This window comes from Sinocyclocheilus rhinocerous, unplaced genomic scaffold (genome assembly GCF_001515625.1).
Source record: "Sinocyclocheilus rhinocerous isolate Xijiao unplaced genomic scaffold, SAMN03320098_v1.1 scaffold382, whole genome shotgun sequence".
In the NCBI taxonomy this organism is placed as follows: domain Eukaryota; kingdom Metazoa; phylum Chordata; class Actinopteri; order Cypriniformes; family Cyprinidae; genus Sinocyclocheilus; species Sinocyclocheilus rhinocerous.
In genome coordinates, this window is record NW_015642829.1 from 1719076 (window position 1) to 1742208 (window position 23133).

The 23133-nt window shown below is 41.4% G+C and overlaps 1 protein-coding gene across 8 annotated transcripts in view; it reads left to right on the forward strand.

Moving 5' to 3' along the window:
* Positions 1–23133, forward strand: part of caska (calcium/calmodulin-dependent serine protein kinase a) — a 258155-nt gene that overhangs the window by 152523 nt on the left and 82499 nt on the right. For all 8 annotated transcript variants that reach the window (XM_016574043.1, XM_016574044.1, XM_016574046.1 and 5 more), the window contains exon 2: positions 12474–12586. In XM_016574043.1, the coding sequence (XP_016429529.1) occupies positions 12474–12586 (113 nt within the window). The remainder of the gene's footprint in view (positions 1–12473; positions 12587–23133) is intronic.

A 23133-nucleotide genomic window follows, 5' to 3' on the forward strand; every position in this document is an offset into this window, starting at 1 on the left:
TGATGGAGATTTACCGCTGATTAAAGAACCGGCTTTACTGACAAGATGCGCGTTAAATATCGCATGCGATTTATCGTGCAGCCCTAATTCCCAGCATCAGCTGCTAAGCATTAAACATGTCTGCTGTCAGCAGTAGTGGTCTAGAAACACTCATTTTCCTTTACCCTCGTGATGTTGCTAGACATCTTTTCAGGCATCACACTGTAGGTGTGTTTCTGATGGCTATATGAAGCAGTTACATTTTATCATTTCATGGAAAGGCAATCCAAGAATGCACTGCGATAAGCTCAAGATATGTACACAGTCTTTGTACCCTTGTCTTTTTGTCTAATTTTCAAATATTTGTGTGCCTCAGGTTTGTGATGTTGTGATTCACCTTGTGGCTGGATGTTTTGGTTCATCACTGTTTAAAAAGTCTTTTTAAATCCCTTTGGGAAAAATGAATAGCCAAGGCAGCAGAAAAAGTGAACAAACACTGTTGCACTCTATTGAAATCAACTGTGAATGCTAGATGACTCTCTAATTAACTTTGTGAAAAGCACTGTTTGTGTGGTGTGTGGTGTCAGAGACCTTTAATGGAATTGCTGTCAATCAAGAGCATTTCATTCACTCATTAGGTCTCATTTTGGTTATGGGGGACTGCCTTAGAAGGTACTTTTCTACAGTATGTCGACAGCGAGGCAGCTCTCTTGAAACAGAGCCGCTCAGTCTCTGACTCTTTGTACCAGCAGCATAAATAAAGCAGTCAGCAAAAGCAGTCTCCACAGCCCCTCGAGTTCTCTGTGTTTTTTGCTGGAAGAAAGTGGGTGGTATGTGAGTATTGATTGTCATGTGTTGTCAGAGAAGCAGGGGGGCAGAAATACCGCAGCATGTCCCCTCACAGCCCGCCTGTTTCTCCACTTCACTGAAGGCTATTATATCCACTCACTGGGCCATGGACAAGCCTGCTGTAAAACACATGACATTTACAGTACTGACCTCCTTTTGTGATGAATTCCCTTTGTAAGGGCACGGAGGGACGTTTTTAAATCACATTCCTGGGATGGATGGGGATTCTGGACTGAGGGTCTTTTATTTGGAGCTGGACTGACAGGGGTGTGTGATGCACATTACTCACCTGCCCCAGTGTGCATGTCTCTAAAGGCCTGTCTTACACATGTGGGTTACCTCAGCTGCTTGTATCCAGGCTGATATTGTGATTTTGATTTGTTACGGCGGAGTATTAAGGGCTTGGAATATCAGTCTTCTTTCTCTTCTGTAAGGCCATGTTCCCTGTAGGCCTCTCGTGATTACATAATCGACTGTTTGTGATTGTTTGGTGCACTTTAAATGCTAATCACGTATTGTCACCAATACATAATACATGATTTTTGTTTTCTAACAAATATTTTTAAAAAGTAAATATTAGGGCTGCACGATAAATCGCATGCGATATTTAACGCGCATCTTGTCAGTAAAGCCGGTTCTTTAATCAGCGGTAAATCTCCATCACCTGCGGGCTTTCACATGGAGCAGCATTAACTACACAGAGCCGTTGTTCACCCGACAAGCTGCGCAAAACATGCGCAAAATATGATCGTGGTTTTGCGCAGCTTGTCAGTGAACAACGGCTCTGTGTAGTAATATCCTTTTTTTGTTGAATGAACAATTTAGCTTAACACACTATTTAATTTTTTATGCATGTATTTATTTGTATTAATTATCATTTATTTATTTAAATTGTATATATTTGCTTTTTATTTATTCAAATAAAAAGACCTTGAGTTACGTAGTGTTCTGTTTTTCTGCTTGTCAAGTTAAAAATCGTTTGCCTTTTTAAAAACCCTGGGCCAATGCTATTGTTCATAAAGCAATCCACAGAGCAGATGAGTGCGCCGCACTGGTTGCTCTGTTGTGCAGCTGCACTCCTCCAAGGCTTCCTGAATGTGCTGGGGAGAGCCGGAGCAGTGTAATTTCTCTCTGAAGGCCTCCTTTACACCCTCTGCATCCAGCCACCACTGATCATCCGGTCTTCATTGTGGCTCCTGTGGCTGTAATCTTTATGAAATTAGCTTCTGAGATGTGATTTCCTTTTCTTTTTGTTACGTTTCCTTTTTGAATTAGTCACTTGAGCGGGTTTTTATTCTAAGCCCACTTTTTACCCTTCTTTGCATGTCCTTGATGGCAAGCGATTTAGAAGATGATTTTCAGTCCACAGCAGTTGAAATTCAAGTGTTGGAATGATGTTAGCATCTTCGTCATCTAGATTTACATTGCACTCTAATGAAATCTCTACTGCCCTGTCAGTGAACACAATCAGTCAACCCCTTTATCAGTTATGGTTAAATACCAGCCAATTCTGCCATTTAGTGCAGGAGTGAGTTCTTGTGTTAATTATGTGCCCTTTTTGCACAGTACAATTTATTAACAAAAGCACAAGGAAATGGACAGTGTTGAATACAAAGCTGTTTTATATCCGCTAATTTAAAATAATTGTAATATTTTTATTTTTTAATTTTCCACCTCTGATTTTAAACTCAGTACCCTGAGGCCACATGCAAGAATGGTTTTGTGACACTAAAGCACATTTGATGTGCAATTAGTCAACTAAATCTTAATTAACATAATTGTTGTATCAGGTGTTTCTGTTAAAAAATGACAAAAATGGAATGAAAACAACACATTTTCTGGTAACATTCAGTTTGATAACATTATTGAAACTACCAGGGAATAATACTTTTACAGCATTTAGCTAAAATACACTAAATACCACTGTTTTATTTTATTAAGCAGTTTAGATGAATTTATGCTAGACTACACACTCCCATGCTCAGCTGAGCATATTTTTCTGGAATGCAAGTTCCTCCTATCTTTTGTCCTCTGTCCTTCTCTCTTTGAATCAAAATATGAGTTGACTCGGCTTGGCGCATTTATGGTGTTTGTTTTGAGTGGGTAATGTGAACATTAATCAAGCCCTAAACAAGCATTTAAGATTCTTCATTTTCCTGCCACATTGCTTGTTACTGCAGTGAGGTCGTTCCATTTGTCCATTTGTTTTATGCATTGACCTTAGTTACACATATTGACACAGTACATGCACTAATTCATGTACACACACCTGTGCACACACAAAACCTTTGCCTAATGTATAACGAATGCTATTCTTTCTTGACATCCTGTGTTTTTGAAGTGGCAACGAGTGGCTTTAACATGGGCAGCAGTGCAATTCCTATTCAAGCTGAAGGGTTGCACGATTGTCATTGCAACGATTACACAATTCCAAAATATTGTCAGTGCTGTAAACAAGTCAGCATTTTGAGTTTAAAATATAGAGATGGACTGGTCGACTGGCCATCAAATTGTTTCAGCAATAACTTGCTGTCATTTCCCAAAATGTAATTTATGTGGAAATATTATAAAGTTTGTAAAAAGGACGTTAATGGGAATTGCTAAAGATGTATAACATGTCATTTAAAACAGAACGTTACACCTATTATATGTATGTGTGTGTGTGTGTGTGTGTGTGTGTGTATGTGTATATAGGTATAGGTATGTATATATATTAGGGATGTGCCGATACGAGTATCGGTACCGAACAGTTCACGGGGCAAATTCCAAATGGAAGTGATCATCCCTATCCCCTTGGAGTGGGGACTTTGGAGTGAGCAGGGCACGTGTGTGCCATTATGTAGACGTTTGGAATGCACTTGGCAAAGCGAACAACGTAATTTCTTAATTATCTTTAGCTGGCATGTTCCCGTGACAACGCAGCACGGTGTCCGTCAGCAGATGTCGCTGTTTTACTGTCATAAATGTATTTTTATTGTTGTTAGCATAACTGTTGCAAATAAACATGCATTTTATATTTTTACAAGTTTTTAAAATATGCTATGTAATATATAAAAACGAATATATATAAAACTTTTTAAAATATAAAATGTATATATTTTTTTATGCGAGTCTGCTGACGGACACCGTGCTGCGTTGTCACGGGAACATGCCAGCTGAAGATAAAGAGGAAATTACGTCGCTCGCTTTGCCAAGTGCATTCCAAATGACTACATAATGGCACACACGTGCCCTGCTCACTCCAAAGTCCCCACTCCAAGGGGATAGGGATGATCACTTCCATTTGGAATTTGCCCCGTGAACCGTTCGGTACCGATACTCGCATCGGCACATCCCTAATATATATGTATATTAGGGGTGTAACAGTACACGGATTTGTACCGACAATAACCGTCATTTTTACTATTCCACCTCCTTTCTAGGGGTGCGCATTTGCTCCTCCATAAAAGCCCAGTTTCACATGCAAATCAGTAAACTGTACTTTTGCAAAATGGGACGTGCTTGATTTTTTAAAGTTGATTAGATTTATTCATGTTTTAAAATGCATGAAAGAGAACTTGCGCTGTTCCTTTGGAGGATTTACTGTTTACATGTGTAACAGTAAATTGGATCCATGCGGCTATTAAAGTGTGCTTAATATTAATCAAACAACAAAAGACAGAGAGAAAATCACTCACTGCTCTTGACTGAAGGACTTTTTTTAGCTTTAAAGGGATAGTTCACCCAAAAATGAAAATTCTGTCATTAATTACTCACCCTCATGTCGTTCCACACCTGTAAGACCTTCGTTCGTCTTCGGAACACAAATTAAGATATTTTTGATGAAATGTGAGAGCTCTCAGACCCTGCATAGACAGCAACGCAACTGTAATGTTCCCAGGTCCAGAAGCGTAGTAAGGACATCGGTGAAACAGCCCATGTGACATCAGTGGCTCAACTTCAGTTTTGCAAAGCTACGAGTGCAAAGAAAACAAAAATAAATTTTTTTTTCAACAATTCTTCTCCCCCGAGTTACGTCTTCCGCCATTTTGGAGAGTATCACAATGCATACGCACGCTTTCCCCTATAGAGTAAACTACACAGATTACGTTCATGCACGTGCTTTCTCTCCTGAACGTAAACAACGCTGATTACGTCGATTACGTTCTTGGGTACTCTCCAAAATGGCGGAAAAAAACTATTCTCGTAGCTTCACAAAACTGAAGTTGAGCCACTGATGTCACATGGGCTGTTTTACCGATGTTCTATACGTTTCTGGACCTGGGAACATTACAGTTGCGTTGCTGTCTATGGGAGGGTCAGAGAGCTCTCAGATTCCATCAAAAATATCTTAATTTGTGTCCGAAGATGAACGAAGGTCTTACGGGTTTGGAACGACATGAGGGTGAGTAAATGTCAGAATTTTCATTTTGGGGTGAACTAACCCTTTAATAAGAAACAAAGAAAATTAAATTCTTACAGTGAAGACTGCTCTTTTATTTTACATTAGATTATTCTGTTTCTGCAGTAGGCTGTTAGCTGAATACTGTAGACTTGCATAAAAAACTTAAACCACTGTTTGTTTAATTTGTATCTTATTGTCTATTGTATTTGTCCTTTGCTTTTTTGTATTTATTGTATTACTGACAGTTTAATTGTTTTCTTAATTGTTTTCAAAAAATTTTACTATTTGAGTTACCCTAGAATTCTGCTGTGGTATTGAGAGTTGTGAAATTTCTAAAATGTAGATGTCATGGCAACCTTATTTAAAGAAAATATATAGATTTAGATTTAGATATAGATTTTACTAGTATGCTATGCACTCAGTTTCATACCTTTTCAATTTATACATGTATATATTTATTTATTTATTTAAAAAAGTACAATGTTGAACATTTTCTGTGCAGTGTGGCCATGTTTCACTGACAAGCAACCCTGAGCTGTCAGGTGTCCTGCAGGTACCCACGCACACATGCCGTCTGAGGAGTTATCTTCCACAGGAGAAACCCTACACCTACGCCATCATCTCTTGCTCACTGTAACAGATACCAGCTGTCACAAAACACCAGCGTTCTTCCCCTGCCAGCTTCCCCGCTGTCTGAGCGATTCTCTCATTCTCCACTGTGTCCTTTTCTGTACTTCTCTCTCATCTTCCTGTGTCGTGTCTCTCTCTCTGCTTTTTTCCGTTTTTCACTTTGCATTTTCTTCCTCACCTCATATTTCTGCCTGCCAGCACATCTTCCCCCGTCATGCACTGCTGCAGAGGACATCTTCTCCATCATTATTTATGATCCCTACATTCAGCACTCTTGCACAGAAAGGCACTTCAAAGAAATATTCACTTGCTCAACTTGCTGTAAAGTGGTTTACCCAGACTTGTTTATCCTGTGTATGTGACCAGTACCCGCTGTTCTCATGTCTGCACTGGTCTTATCTAATCTGCCTGGTTCTTTCTGACACCAAACACTGCATCCCTGCTGCGTGCTACAGCTTGTCGCTGCTTGTGCTTGTCATCTATAGCAGCTGCTGGGAGCGTACGGGCGATGTACACTTACTGCACCATTTCGGTTTGCAAAGACTCTCACAATGCTATAATAAATCAGCACAGCAGGGCACCTCACAGGTTTCTCTCTGTACTGGTTTTATCTAATGCATTTACCTTTTTCCCTGAAAATAGTGATTTTAGTGTTTCTTTGGATAGTCCACCAAAAAAATTCTGTAATCAAGATGAATAACTTTTGTAAAAAAACAACAACAACAACACAGTTTTCAGTTCCCATTAACATCCATTGTATAGATAAAAATAATATGGAAGTCAGTGGGAACCGAAAATGTTTTGTTACCAACATTTTTTTAAATACCTTATTTTGTGTTCCACAGAAGAACAATTATACAGGTTTAAACATGAGGGTGAGTAACTGGTGACAGAATTTTCATTTTTGACTATCCCTTTAAGTTGTGTAAGATGCAATTTTTTCCTCACTATTTTTCTTGGAATTACTTGAAGCTCCTTATAAAATAGATTAAATTAATTAAATGTTAAATGATTTTCAACCAGCTTTGTATTGTTACGACATTTGTAGTATAAAGTAATTAAACAATGTGTATTACTGTACTTGTTACCTACACTAAGATTGACTTTATTAGAGCTACTTAAAGCATAATTTGGATTTGTCTTATGTTTGATGAAGTTGTCATCGTTGCTTCTGTTACTTCCCTAATACTGTACAGCTGCTTTAAAACAACCGCTGTCATATTAATCGATATATAAATAAAGGTGAGTTGACCAAGATAGCTCCATTTATTTGTCAATCCGCTGAATTACGTAAAATGAAGGAATGTAACGATTCACTGAACTGACCATGCGATACATTTCACAATACTGATTTCACGACACAATTTTCTAAAGTTTTTTTTAGGGATGCACGCCATTGGATTTTTGCCAATATCCGATATGCCGATAATTTTCAACTCATTTTGGTCGGTAGCCAATGCAGATACCGATATATTTCCTTTTGTTTGGAAACAACACCAAGTCTCTCCTGTGCAGAGATTATAAACAAATTATTTTTCATTTTGGTTAGTTTTTAACAAAAACTTACTTTTGAGAATTAAATAAACAATGAAGTTCTTTTATAATGAGAGTACATTTGAAAGATTTGAAAATAACTATAAAGCAACTATAAAGCAATCCTTAACATTTTGTTTGATTATTTAACAATTGTAGATGGTCTAAAGCAAAAGAGTTGTACAAATTCCGAAAATCTTTTAGCGCTCCTTGTATTTACGTTTTCATAATCCGTTTGAAAAAAAAGCATTACACTTTCATTAATAAATCTGTATATATAAAATTATTTAATTTACAAGTTTCTTGTTTGTGATTTTTATTCATGTAAGCTATACCTTCTGACCTTTAAATCAAACCATACTCGTGATTTTATGACATCAATTACTGCTTTATTTAATCAGAAACACAATCTTAATGTTATTTGTGTATTTTACTTTCATTTTATTTCAAGTAGGCCAACAGCAAATAAGAAAGTAAATAAAATTCCTTACCGGACGGGCATTAGGACCCGGGGGAGGCTGCCACTGCTACTGCTGCACGCGCTAGTAACTGTTGACTCTATCGCACACTGGATGCCTCATTCTGTGCTCGTATTCTCAAATGAAATGCTCAAAATTGTGAATGCAATCACTGTTCAGGCAAAAGTTCGCTTCAAGAATGACCACACTGCTAACGTGATCTTATCTCTATCATACCCTGAGCACATGTGAGTTACTTGTCTTATCTGCAAGGCATATCGGCATAATTTTTCATATTGAGCCGATGCCGATATTTGCATTTTAAGCCATTATTGGCCGATTTCGATAACGTTCCGATAATATCATGCATCCCTAGTTTTTTTTTTTAAACAAAATTAGATTTAAGACAAATTATAAATGAAAAGGTGCTTTTAGTATTTCTCAAACAAAATGCTGCACATTTCTTTGTGAAATTGAAATATGTCAAATAACAAAACTAAATTAAAATTTTAAAACAAAACCCAAATCAAATAAATAACTATTACCAATAAAAGAAATTTCTTCATATAAACAAACTAAGGCTTTGCCTGTGCTTTCCATTTAAAATTAGGGGCAACCTCTGCATTTTAATCACAATCCAAACAAAGATGCTGCATACATGCCCACATGAGCAGTTTTTGATTCAAATTAAATTGTATATTTTCGAAATTTGAAGCAAAAACAGAATGGTCTGACTTTAGATTTGTGAAACTATATAATATAAAACGTATCCAAACAAAACAAAAACAGCAGACGGGATGAATGAGATGTAAATTCACTCTCTAACAGCAGGTGGCACTTATGGAACAGCAGTGATAGAGCGTTTCCTTGGTTACAGCTGTAAACAAAGCAGCGCTTATAAACTTTTCTTTAATATGCATTATACAGTGACGAAATGAGAAGAAAATAGCATCATACTTTTTTTCTTACTTTTATAAGGTATTATGGCTGTCAAGATGAGTCTCTGGAAAGAGTTTGATGAACTCCAACAGGGCAGATAAATGTATACCACCTGATGTCTTGAATAGACAGCTCGGCGCAACTGATTGTTTTTTACATTTGTGGTTGGTGTTAATACATTGTCATTTATGTAATGTTTAGGGAACGTTTATGCCAAAAACAACATGAGGACCATGACGGATTGAGTAGATAAAGCCCATTCAGTTGTTATGGTGCTTCTGAGTGTCATGTATCCACAGTTCCAGCAGTTTAGCATGGCCGAGTCCAGCTCTGAGCCACGCGTGGCTACACCTCGGCTCTCTGCCAGTAAGCAGCTTTGCGCTTCACGCCATCTGCTCAGGCAGTTTGTGTTGGAGAAAACACAGCCCCGCTCGCACCCGTATTAGCAAGATACAGTGATAATAGTAAGCTCTCAACCACTTCTTCAATTTGCCTTCTCCAGTTTGCCAGCATTACAAATTTAAAGCTGAATCAGAATAGCCTTGTGCTTTAAATGCAGATCTCTTTATTTATTAAGAAGTGTCTGCTTGTTTCTTGAAGGTCAGCAGACTAGTGCAAGTCGCAAAGGACATGCGATTATATTTTCTTTAGGTTATTCATTGAGTGCGTTTACATGCAGTCTTAAACCAATTATTCTTAATAATATGACAACATGTAAGGTCATTTTAACACCTTAAAACCATTTTGTTTTATAATGTTAAAACTGATTTTTTTCCCCAACTCCCTGGTTTTATTGGCTTATTGGTGGCTTGTTCAGTGTGTCCATGTCTGTTTAGCTACATCAAAATTATGATTTCTACATTTCATGTAATGTGGGTTTTTATAATGAGCTGATTTTTGATTTAGGTTATTTCTCTGCATCACTTGGTGGAGATTTATTGTTATAAATCCTTTATTGTTACTGTTATGGATGGTCTTGTTGTTGTTTTTTAAAAGCTATAAGCTGCAAGACTGATGGTGTACCCATTCATTCTGACATGCCAGACAAGACCTTTTAACCTTGTGGCTTATTGCTTTTGTAAATCTCAGCAAATGCTCTGATTAAAAACTCATTTACTCGTGACTTTTAAGACAAAACTCACCAACAGTCTGTGTGTTTGTGTGCTTTTTAAATTTCAATTGTGTAAATTTGAGTGAATGAGAGAGGCCTGATCTGTGCACTTAGCTAGAGCTGTGTATGGTTTAAGCATGGCTCTGTCTGAAAAATTCTGCCTTCTGTCCTTTGCTGGCAGCATAGGAGGCACTCGTGGCCTAATGGTTAGAGAGTCGGACTTGTAACCCAAAGGTTGCGGGTTCGAGTCTCTGGTCCGGCAGGAATTGTCGGTGGGGGGAGTGAATAACCAGCGCTGTCTTCCACCCTCAATACCACGACTGAGGTGAGACCCTTGAGCAAGGCACCGAACCCCTAACTGCTCCCTGGGTGCTGCAGCAATATGGCTGCCCACTGTGTTCTGTGTGTGCACTTGGATGGGTTAAATGCAGAGCACAAATTCCGAGTATGGGTTACCATACTTGTCCACACGTCACTTCACTATATATGTATATATGTAAGGGCGCATTAAAGGGCGCATTAAATTGAACTAAAGTGACAGTAAAGACTTACAAGACATTTTTTCAGTCTTCAGTTTTAGACACAATGTAGCACTGCTGCTCTCCAAAACATTCCTCCCTTAAACTCTGTCCTCCACATGTTCACTGCACCTGCAGTTCATTAACAGTTCAGCCAGAGAACTCGGATGACAGGAAGACAGCAGCCAGCCTGAAAGTGTTCTCTGCGGAGCACTGACCTGGGAACTGTACAGAGAGGTTCTGACAACACATATTTCATAAAATCTGTCTATTTTTATATCTGGATATCTGTGGGTCAGAGTGAACTGGGTCGTCTGTAATGAAAGGTAACATGCGTACGTGAGGAGGAGGGTGAGAATTTCTTACTGTCTTGCCAGTAGTAATATATAGAATAAATGTCAAGACTGAAAATGTGGCCACGCTAAGCTTAAAGTATGTAAATATCACACCAGCTCATTTTCACTCACTCTAGAGAGAGAGAAAAAAAATCTTGTAAAGAGATGATCTGATGTGACAAGCTTGAAGCTAAGTCCTACGAATATTTACATTTGGATAAAGTTACTAATGTAAATTTAATTAACTTGTGTCTGATTTATTTTATTTTTATTTTATTTGCATATTACGAGAATTAAAATGTTCCTCTCTTTTGAAATAAATGTTTAATTTATATATCCATTTATGTATTATTTCCTAAGTAGGCATATATAAGTGGGATAATGTACAGTCAGACAATCTGTCTGGGTTTTTTTTTTGGAGAAATGACTGACCATCTGGCTGTACATCGTCTTAACCTATAGGAAAGAAACAAAAACAGACCTGTTGACATCAACCCATTGCACACAAACAAGCAAAGCTTGCTCCAGAGGTCTCTCTGCTGCCATCTTTCTTCAGGCCTGCAGAAACACTCATGTTCACACAGAAAAGGGTTCAGCTCATGCTGAGAAGTGTTAAAGGCTTTGGGAAACCAGATCACAGTTCTTCACAGAAAGCCAGCCCCGCTGTTCCTTAAACACTTTAACTCCTTTCCTTTAACTCCCCGCTGTTCCTTAAACACTCAGTCTGCACAGAACAGTCCCATCAATCTCATTGCTGATGTGAGCATCAGCAATGAGATGATTCCTTCATGATGATTCCTTCATACCTAGAAAGAGGCCAGGCTTTTTACTTTAGCCGCTGTTACTCAACTTGTGGTTATCGAGTCATGTATGGTCAGTTGTAATAATTGTATGAATGAATATTGGGTACTTTTACCTGCTACAAATCACTATCAGTGTGGAGGTCAAGGCATGCGTGTTATGTTGGATTATGATTTTTGTTCTGTTGGGAAAGATCTGGATTTTTACTGACAATTATAGTTGTTTGCCCACTCGTAGACTAGGTTGTTTATTGCTGCTGGCCTCTGTATAAAAGATATGATCACCAGTCATTAACTGATAAATCAGACTAAATACTCAACCAAAATTTGAACTTTTTAGGGATCATCATAATCGTTATGATCCCTAAACATGCTACCTGTTTTATTTCATTTTTAATTTTGAGTAAATGTATAAAATAAGTGTTTATTTCAACAATTTAAAGATTTGTACATCTCATTTACCATCATTAAATAGCAACATATGTCAGCATTATATTGGCCATTGTTCATCCTGTCTTTATCGATTTCAGCATTAGCCACTGAAAAACCCAACATGTGCAGGACTCTAATGTACCTGTTTGTTTCCTTTCCAGGGGGCCGTGGAGTGTGGTACGAAGATGCATAAACAGCTGGCCTCTGTATAAAAGATATGATCACCAGTCATTAACTGATAAATCAGACTAAATACTCAACCAAAATTTGAACTTTTTAGGGATCATCATAATCGTTATGATCCCTAAACATGCTACCTGTTTTATTTCATTTTTAATTTTGAGTAAATGTATAAAATAAGTGTTTATTTCAACAATCATTAAATAGCAACATATGTCAGCATTATATTGGCCATTGTTCATCCTGTCTTTATCGATTTCAGCATTAGCCACTGAAAAACCCAACATGTGCAGGACTCTAATGTACCTGTTTGTTTCCTTTCCAGGGGGCCGTGTAGTGTGGTACGAAGATGCATAAACAGGGAGACGGGCCAACACTTTGCCGTAAAGATTGTGGATGTGGCCAAATTCACCTCCAGTCCTGGCCTCAGTGCAGAAGGTAAAACACTAATTTTCCTCTTTAGGTGATGATTGTGTAGAAAATTCATCAGCTGTGACCTTTCCAGAGCTCAGAATACATATTCAGTGTTTTCTCATGAATAAGCATTGAATTCATTACATACAGCTGGAAATGAACCAAACCGAATGTCTGGGTTTGTGTTGATTTAATCAACCACTCTCTAATCAGGACCTTTGGAGAGGAAATCCTATATGTTCTAATGCAAAATAAACAGTCTACACCATCAGCTCACCTCCTAAACATTTGTGGTTACAGTAACTAATACAGCTGTTTGTTGATATGAAAATAGAAGAAGTGCTACTTGGCTGTAACATATATACATAATGCCGTGAGTGGGCAGCATGTGTGTTTTGCTGAGATTGTGGATAGGCCTGCTGATCATACAGTAATGTACATTACAGTGTGATAAAGTAACCTTGAAAACCTGACTTTTTGTAGTGTGCTCTGTGTGATCACAGATTTCACCTTAAATGGCAGCTTAGGGAGGCTTTAATAGCAGTACACTTGTGTTTTCAATGTGTGAGTCTTGATCTGTGTGTGTGTATCTTAAGCTAGATGTTTCTCAAAGCATCTATGTGACCGGACATGCGTTTTTTTTTAATTTAAACAACAGATAATGATATAATGATGCAGATTATTCTTTTTAATGATTTGATGACACTGAAGACTGGAGTAATGGCTGCTGAAAATTCAGCTTTGCCATCTTTTTTTAATATATAGTTTTTTGCTATTTTTTTATATTTATTTTTTCGAGAAATTGGTGCCATGCTGTATTAGTGCTAGTCCCACTAGTCGACTCAAAACAGCTGTGTGTAGAGGATGTCATACCTGAGGACTGTCTCCCCCCCCCCTAAATGTCATCCTCTTCTGTTTAGATTGCACTGACTGATTTAGATTTGACTAAACTATTGCCTCTCATTCACATTTTCCTGTCACATTTCAACTTCCTGTTTTGGCAACAGATCAATGAGAAGTTTGTCTAAATAGGACAGGAGTAGCACACAAACATAAATAGACTGAATCAAGATGGCGTTAGTGAAGTAACCTTACCATCAGCTCTTAATGTCTGTGCTATTTATGTGTGAGATGTAGTCTGATTTTGGAACAACAAAAATAAGTTTTTGCAAAAACAGCTAGTGTAGTGGGCCATCCTAGCTTAGTAAGTTAACAAGACTGACTGATAGATTACTCTGTCTGCACAGTACTGAGGTTGGAGTCTACAAGTCTCCCTTGAGACAGACAGATTCACTGTACTTCCTCAGTGAGGGTGTGTGTAAGCATGGAAACATAGCTGAACAGTTTCAGTGTGAATTCTCTGAAGAGAGAGAATTTCTTTGGGTAGGATGTTAAGTACACGTGCATGTGAGAAAGATCTTTGCCCAGGGCTTTGTGTTATCTCAGTCCACTGCTAAACCTCTGTCTCATCTCTCCTGAGTTTCACAGTCTCGGCAAACACTCTGCCCACCTCCCATCTGTTTTCCTCCTATGTGGGAGAGAATACACTCATGCTGGTATTTCAGAATCTACTGTAAAACTCATGAGACTCCATGATTAAAATGCTACAGTAACTCTGACTTTTGTCACTGTATTACCTTTCAAATGTCTTTTCCTCTCTGAGCTCAGGATAGAATCAACTCAATTAACTTTTGCCTTGTATTTTATAGGTTGTTTGCACATGACGTCACTGATGACGCGCGAAATGCAGCTGGAGGGCAGGAAGTGATTTTTCTCCATAGGAATCACTAGCAGAAACTCAAAATGCCTGTGTTTTGCGTTGTTTATGGATGCCTTAGACACGATGTAAATAAGATATTATTTACAGTTCAGAAAGCTTCACTGATTATAAAGGAACATCGTGAGATTGCAATAAATTGAAGTGAGTGACAGCTTTTTAGTGATTATATGGAAGCGCTATTTGCTCGCTTTCTAGGTTATAATCAATTCAGAATTTGAATAAAAGCTTTGTTTTACGTGCTGCTAACAGGACCAACAGCACACACGAGCATTATCCGGCTCCGCTCCTCCCGACCGCAGACGTAGGTTTACAAGCCACTTTTCCTGCGTTTTTCAGTCAATTTCTTGACTTTTCCCCCATTATGAACAACACATTTTCAAGCTCCTTGTGGTTTCTCGGTTTGGCCGATTTGAGCATCCATAAACAACGCAAAACACAGGCATTTTGACTTTTGTTAGTGATTTCTATGGAGAAAAATCACTTCCTGCCCTCCAGCTGCATTTCGCGTGTCATCAGAATCACGTGATTGCAAACAACCTATTTGCAGTCACACACACACACACACACACACACACACTCTCTCTTGCTTATGTGGTTTATGGGGACTCTCCATAGGCGTAATTGTTTTTATACTGTACAAACTGTATATTCTATCCCCTTACCCTAAAACCTACCCCTCACACAAAACTACTGGCAATTTTTAAATGTCAAAAAACACCATTTAGTATGTTTCTTAAGCCATTTGGTTTACAGGGACACAGGAAGTGTCCTCATAAACCATGTTTATGTTGTAGTACCCATGTCATTAGACACGTGTGTCCTCATAAACCATATATACAAGAACACACACACCCACACCCACCCTTGCCTCTAACATTGTGACAAATACTCTTATTTAAAAAAAAAAAAAAAAAAATTTATTTAAAGATTTCTGCTGACTTGAGGAAATGTAAATGTACAGTGGGTATAGAAAAGAATCACAGTTGAAAGGTGGCTTTGTGTGCCATTGAGAAGGTGATTAGCCACAACTGATTGAGTTTACAAGTCATTTTTTGGAGGGGGTGATCCTTTTTCCAACTCAGTGATTCTGAAAACAAAAACTGTGTCCGTATTCATTTTAGGCTGTAAAGAAACAAAATGTGATTATTTATAGGGGGGTGATTCTTTTCTATACCCACTGTATCAGCTCATTTTTGCTTAATAATACAGTATATGGGGGTTTTGTGGGAGTGGGGTTTTGTTGAGGTGCTGTTGTTTTTTCCCCCTCTACTGTACAATGAATAACAGGTGGTGAATAGCAAAGAAGTGCCACTGGCTTTTGTAGTATCTGTGCATATTTGTAGTATCACCTGTATACATAAATCTATGTATGGATTACTAAGTACAGTATGAAATGCTGTACTACTGTTGGCACATCCCAAAGCTGATCATTTTGTGGCGTCTAGACATCAGTTGGGGGAAACTACACCGTCATCTGTGCTACTTTTTTGTTTGTAATAGAGGCTGACATTTTTTCGGGAATCCCGCGGGTCACGGGAATCCTGCGGGGTGGGAAACAAAATCACTATTAATCATGTGATTGGAACGGGACAGGAAAAAATGTCAGCGGGAGTGGGCGGGACCGGGAATCGTAATAACACTATGATACCCAACTTTATACACAAATATACCTTTTATATAAATGAACTATAAAATGTATATTTTAATTTTAACCTCAATTCTAGTTGCCCTGTCTCTTTATGCTCTCCTCCTGTTTGCTTTGGTGTGGCTGGTTAAGTGAATGACGTACGCAGTCCGAGACGGACAGATCATTAACAGCTGGTTTATGTGGTAATACAGTACATCGGACAGGACATCCATACGCCCACCTATCATTCATCAACCTCAAATATGGCTTTTCATCTGAAAGATGTATGTAGTAACAACTTCACATGGCCGCTCAATCTAATGTTAACCTAGAGAAATGTGCGCTATTCAAGTGTCTGTGTGGAAGCTGAACAGCAGCTCGCTCCCTGCAGGACAGATGGAGGCGCCGGTGCGCTCACTTGCGGTTAAAATACTCCATAATTTTTGGTCATACAGATAAAAGTAATACATCTTTAGAATCTGTAAAGACTCTACGTTTATTTGTGTGCACTCAGAATAACAACGAAACGTAGCGCTTCTGTAAAATAATTAAAGCAAACAGGATGCGCTTTCTGCCGTCTCGGTCATGTGAACTTGAGCGAGAAACTTTGAAACTCTGTGTATGAAAAATAAATCTATAGAGTGAAATGTCTACTTTCAAATGAAAAAAATTCTAATAGAAAACGTGTGTGTTAGCATGGATGATTTGCATGAAATTTAATGTGGGTGCAATGCACACTGCTTTCAGTTCAATAAAATAACAAAAAATTACATTTTGGATTTTTATTCAACTAAAGTGGGCATGCTGTGATTTGTACTGTATTTTATTTTATTATATATATTTTTTACTGTAACTGACAGATTCTGGCCAAAAAAACACAACACGGGAGTGGGAGGGAATGGGAGTCATTCTTCCGGGATTGGGACGGGACGGGACAGGTTTTTTTTTTATTGGAGTGGGACGGGAGAGGTTTGAAAATCCACTCCCGTGTCACCCTCTAGTTTGTAGCCACCTTAAGGTCATCGTGCCAGCTGCCAGTCATCTGTGACAAATCCTCTCCAAACTCTATAAAACCCATTCTGTGTTTAGGGCCTATAAACGCACACACTTTTTGTTTGTGCGAGACCAGTGTTTTTATTATAGCCGCACTTAGGACATCGATACACTGAAGCACGGATGCTTTCACATACCATTGTAGCACTTACCGTAAAGCACAACACTAAGGAAAGCCCATAAGGGCCACTTAGCTCAGATGAGACAGATTCTCTGTTCCTGATGGACAGAAATGAGCCTAAAGATTATATTCAGTGTGGTTTTAGTTTCTGAAAGACAGATTGAGGTTTTCTTAAAATGAAAGCAGTGCTTAAGTGTGTGAATGAATATGTTGAAAAGCATTTACGTACACAGTGGTTATTCATGGCTAATGCAATTCATTCTAGCAAGACTAATTTTGAAATCTGATTGTTTTATATGTTGATAAGGATGTTGATTCAGGATGAAGTCTTACTTGACAAGTCTCCTTATGGCATCACAAAAATAACAACAAATGTGCCTGACTTTGTTCTCATTGAATATTTTCATACTTGAGTGACTTTTTTCTAATATACATATATTCACATGTCTGTTTTTTAAATGACTACTCAGCTGTTTGAATTGAAGCTCATAGCTAAAGGTCACTTCAGCTTCCATATGATACATACTTTCTTCATTTGGCTTTTTGAATATATTATAGCAATATAATAGTATATTATAAATGTATTCAAAAAGAGAATATTTTTAAATATTTCACACTGTAGTGTATTTAAAAAATATATTTTTGAATACATTTATAATGTAATATATATTATAATGTAATATAACAATATATGTTATGTTGATATTATTTATAATCTTGCAATTTAGAAAAGAAAAAAAAATCAGTTTTTGTACTTTATTCCTTGAAAAAGAAAATCCATCCCTCAAAACACCAAGCTTTGTTACATCTTTGTCAAGTGCCCTGGACTTTTGGAGTCATTCTTATTCCGTCTACTACAGGACTGAATGAAATGTCTTTCATCCTCCAGCTTTCAGAATCATAGATAAAACCTCACATTTGAGAGTGGTGGCTGAACAACTCTCTCTGTAGGAATTCTGGCCGTTCTGTAACCCTGTCATTCATGTTTTTTCTTTGTTTTTGTTTTTTTTTTGTTTTTTTTCCCAGCAAATATGTAGTCATCCAGAGGGCCACAGTGAAACTTTAGTGTGGTCCTAAAAAGAAGAAATCTGTCCAGAATCGAAGGGAATGTGGCCTCCAAGAGGCAGAGAGAGGGGGCTCTTTTATTGTCTTCCCTGCGAGAGGTTCTAAAGTCTCCACCATAGCACACGCAAACAGCTGAATGTTAAAGTCCCCCTGTGGTGAAAATCAAGTTTTTTATGTTGTTTATTTCTCTATGTGTTGTTTTTAATATGCTTTTAGACAAACCATGTGCCAATCCATTTATCAACACCATTGCTGAGTATTTTCTCCTTAAAACTGTAGTTTCCCAAAGGCAGTCACAGAAACGCGGTTTGAAACCGCCTTTGTTTTGCTACGTCACAAAACTCAATAACCAATCGCATCAAGGGGTGATAACCATTATCATCATCATCACCACCACTGCAGAGGTACATCAGTGTCTTTTGCAACAAGAGGTTGTTTTGAGGTTACTGCTACCTTTTCGTTTAACTACGCAATTTATTTAATGCTATTTTTGGAAAAGAGGGTGTTCCCTGTCGATACTACACTCGTACTGCGTCTGCTAAGACGCTATGGGAAAAAGCCTTTTTTCTCACGCAGCAGTTCCGGTCCATTTCCCCTGCCGCCATCCGGCGATTCTAAAAGAGCTTACTAAAAGAGCTTGGCGTTGTTGCAAATGCCGCGCCGTTACTGCAGTTCGTGCGGGTCTCCCCTGCACGCCGATGACGGCCACACCGAGTGCGTTTCCTTCTTGGGGAAATCCCATGCGGAAGCTGCGCTCACGGGAACTGAGTGTTCTCACTGCGAGAACTTCAGTCTCACCTCTCTTCGCTCGCGGATCGCTTTCTTTTCACAGAGCGACTCCGCCCCTCGTGCCCTCCCGTTTTCTTCCACCCAGGGACCTGTGAGTTAAAAACAGCGGGGCAGAGACATCGGCCCAGATCCCGTGTGCCTCGCCCTCGCCCTAGAGAGAGAGTTCTCCTGTCCTTTTCTCCCAGTCTGACCAGCGTCCCTCTGCCGGCGCGAGCAACCTGGTCTCATTTGGGGGAAGTGAGGACGAGCTGCTTGATGACAGCATGTCATTAACAGCCTCGGACGCAGAGGAGCTGTTGGGCTCGGTGACCGACCCCACCCCCTTGCCATCGTCCACACCCAGCGCCGCCAAAGATGGGATGGATGTCGAACTTCTCCGTATCTTCTCAAAAGCGGTCGAAGAGCTGGGTTTAGAGTGGTCTCTGCCAGAGGAGCCCTCCCGCAGCCGTCTGGATGAGTGGTTCCTGCCAGGGCGCTGCCAAGCCCCTCGTCAGCGTTCCTCTCCGTTCTTCCCGGAGGTCCAACCGACCTGGCTCTGCGCTCCACCAAGACCACCGCTCAGGCGATTGGGAGATCGATGGCCAGCCTCGTGGTGCTCGAGCGCCATTTATGGCTAACTCTAACGGAAATAAAGGATGCGGATAAGGTCCCCTTCCTTGACGCCCCGATCTCTCCCAACAGCCTCCCAAAAGTCGTCCCAGGCCATGCGACACTTCCTGCCAAAGCGTTGCCATCGTCCACGCCCAGCGCCGCCAAAGACGGGATGGATGCCGAACTTCTCCGTATCCTCTCAAAAGCGGTTGAAGAGCTGGGTTTAGAGTGGTCTCCACCAGAGGAGCCCTCTCGCAGCCGTCTGGATGAATGGTTCCTGCTGGGGCACCGCCAGGCCCCTCGCCAGCATTCCTCTCCGTTCTTCCCGGAAGTCCACGACGAGCTCACCAGATCATGGCGTGCTCCTTACTCCACCCGCCTCCGTACTTCTGCTTCATCCGCCCTCACTTCTATCGACAGCGCTGAAGAGAAGGTGTACGATAAGCTGCCTCCCCTGGATGAGTCGGTGGCCGCGCACCTCTGCCCGCCCACGGCTATCGGCTGGAGAGCGGTCCTCCAGGTCTTTCAGGCCAAGAACCTCGCATCCTCAGATGAGTCTGGCATGGACCCCGCGACCCTCAGGGAGCTGAGGAGCACAACCGACCTGGCTCTGCGCGCCACCAAGACCACCGCTCAGGTGATCGGGAGAACGATGGCCAGCCTTGTGGTGCTCGAGCGCCATTTATGGCTGACTTTAACGGAAATCAAGGATGCGGATAAGATCCCCTTCCTTGACGCTCCAGTCTCTCCCAAGGGTCTCTTCGGACCGGCGGTCGAAGGATTGGCCGAGCACTTCATGGAGGCACAGAAATCGTCCCAGGCTATGTGACATTTCCTGCCTAAGCGCTCCAGCTCCGCTGCTGCCTCTAGTCGCCCTAAGTCTACGTCGACTCAGCAGCCCGCAAAGCCGGCACCTGCCGCCCCCGCCGTTCAGCCCGCTAAGACTCAGCAGACGCGAGGACGCTCCCGCTCGGCCAGACACTACCCTCTTCCTAGTCAGGGACCCTGACCCAAGATTGCGTTGGACCCGGCGCCTCGGGCGTCTTCCTGATCTGCGGGACAGGAAGAGGATGGGGCCAGGTCTCGCTACGGCCGGACCGCCTCCAAAGCAGCCTCTTTTTGACCTCCTGACACCCCGTTCAACTCCGGGTACAGAGGAAAATGTGTTTTTTGCAAACAACGGGTCCATTCAAGCACCCAAGCAATCAGCCGCTGTTATAGCGGGAAAAATTAAACAAACATTTTCAAAAAGAGAGCAAACTTCCTCTTCCATTACTCACGAATAATCTGCCCCCGTGCGGCCAATGACTCGAGTTAATTCAACCCCTCGCCGCACGGGCCGAGGCCTGGCAGGCCATCCCCGGAGTGTCGAGATGGGTCATGGGGATAATAAAACGAGGATATTTACTCCAATTCGCTTGAAGACCCCCGCGCTTCAGCGGCGTGGTCCCCACCTTAGTGCCAAGCAAGGACGCTCACGTCCTGCGCTCAGAGGTGATAAATCTGCTGGCAAAAGGAGCTGTAGAAACGGTTCCTCCAGCTCAGAGCGAGTCAGGTTTCTACAGCCGTTACTTCCTCGTCCCCAAAAAAGATGGTGGCCTCCGGCCCATCCTTGATCTCAAGACGCCTGAATCACGCCCTCATTAAATGGTCGTTCAGGATGACTACACTGAAACAGATCCTTGCACAAATTCGCTCAGGGGACTGGTTCTTTTCCCTGGACCTGAAGGATGCATAATTTCACATCCAGATAGCCCCCCGTCACAGGCGATTCTTGAGATTCGCTTTCGAGGGAGTGGCTTATCAATACACGGTCCTTCCCTTCGGGCTGTCCTGGCCCCCCGCACTTTTACGAAGTGCATCCGTCTCCCCTCTGAGACGGATGAGAATCCGCATTCTCAACTACTTTGACGACTGGCTCGTTCTGGCCCAGTCGGAGGCAGAACTAATATCACACAGGACCCTCCTCCTCAGCCACCTAGAGTGTCTAGGACTCAGGGTCAATTTTGCCAAGAGCGTGTTGTTCCCCAGCCAGCGAATATCGTTCCTGGGAACAATTTTCGACTCAGCCCAAATGAGAGCTGTAGTCGCGCCGGAACGGGCTCTGGCCATACGGAGACTGGCGACCTCCTTTGAGATTGGTACCACTCGCCCTCTCAAAACGTTTCAGACGATGCTGGGCATCGCCAGCACTACAGTTGGGTGCGCTTCGTATGCGCCCCCTTCAGCGCTGGCTGAAACCATGGGTTCCATCCCATGCGTGGTGTCACGGACGCCTGCAGGTCAGGGTGAATCAGGCCTGTATAACAAGCCTGTCATTTCTTCCTGCCAGTCCTAAAAGGGCACCATGTGTTAATCCGGTCGGACAACATGTCTGTGGTGTCCTACATAAATCGCCAAGGAGGCCTCTCCTCGAAGTGTCTCTTCATTCTGGTAGAGCGCCTCCTGGAATAGGCTCAACTCAACCTGCGCTCGCTGAGAGCGGCACATATACCGGGCAAATTGAATCAAGGCGCAGACATGTTATCAAGGAGCAATGTCCCCTCAGAGGACATTCGGTCACTGTCGCTGAAGACTGCTCTGCTTCTGGCACTAGCATCAGTAAAGCGAATTGGGGACCTGCAGGCTCTCTCCATTAGCCCTGCCTGCCTGGAATTCGGCCTAACGACTCTAAGGTCGTCCTGAAACCAAGGCATGGTTACATACCAAAGGTGCTCTCCACTCCATTCAGAGCACAGGTCATTACGCTCTCTGCGTTTCCTCCCTCTGAAGAGGACAGAGAGTTATCTCTGCTCTGCCCCGTCAGAGCTCTGAGAATTTACATTGAGCGTTCCGCCCCTTACAGACGTCGGAACAACTCTTTGTCAGCTTCGGTAACCGCACCAAAGGGCATCCGGTCACGAAGCAAAGACTCTCTAGATGGATAGTAGACGCAATCACGCTAGCGTACTCTTCATTGGGCCTTCAATGTCCCATTGGAGTACGGGCCCATTCTACCAGAGGCATCGCCTCGTCTTGGGCATGGTCCAGCGATGTGTCCATTGCGGATATTTGTGAGGAGGCCGGCTGGGCCTCGCTGTTCACATTCGCAAGGTTTTATAACCTGGAAGTCCCAGCCTTGCAGGCCAGGATCCTCTCCGCTTGAAGAGACATGCGCTGCGTTACACAAACAGATCTGACAGAGAGCCCTTGACCATATCACGCTCAAGCTTTCTGGCATTAGTTCACCTGTCAGCTCTCGACCCCTGGGTGCCGAAGTTGCAGGAGACTCTGGAACGATTAACCAGGCCGGGTGTGACCTCAAGAAGCTCAGCCCGTCTTAGCCTTGGGTTGTTGTTAACTTCTCTATGGGCATTGCTGCTTACAGAAGTTATGATACTTATAGTCATTCCTCTACCTAAGCACGGCGTGATTGTACTGTGTTCCCATAGCATCTTAGCAGACGCAGTACGAGTGTAGTATCGTCAGGGAACGTACTCGGTTACTAACGTAACCTCGGTTCCCTGAGATACGGGAACGAGTACTGCGTTGCTAGCCGTGCTATG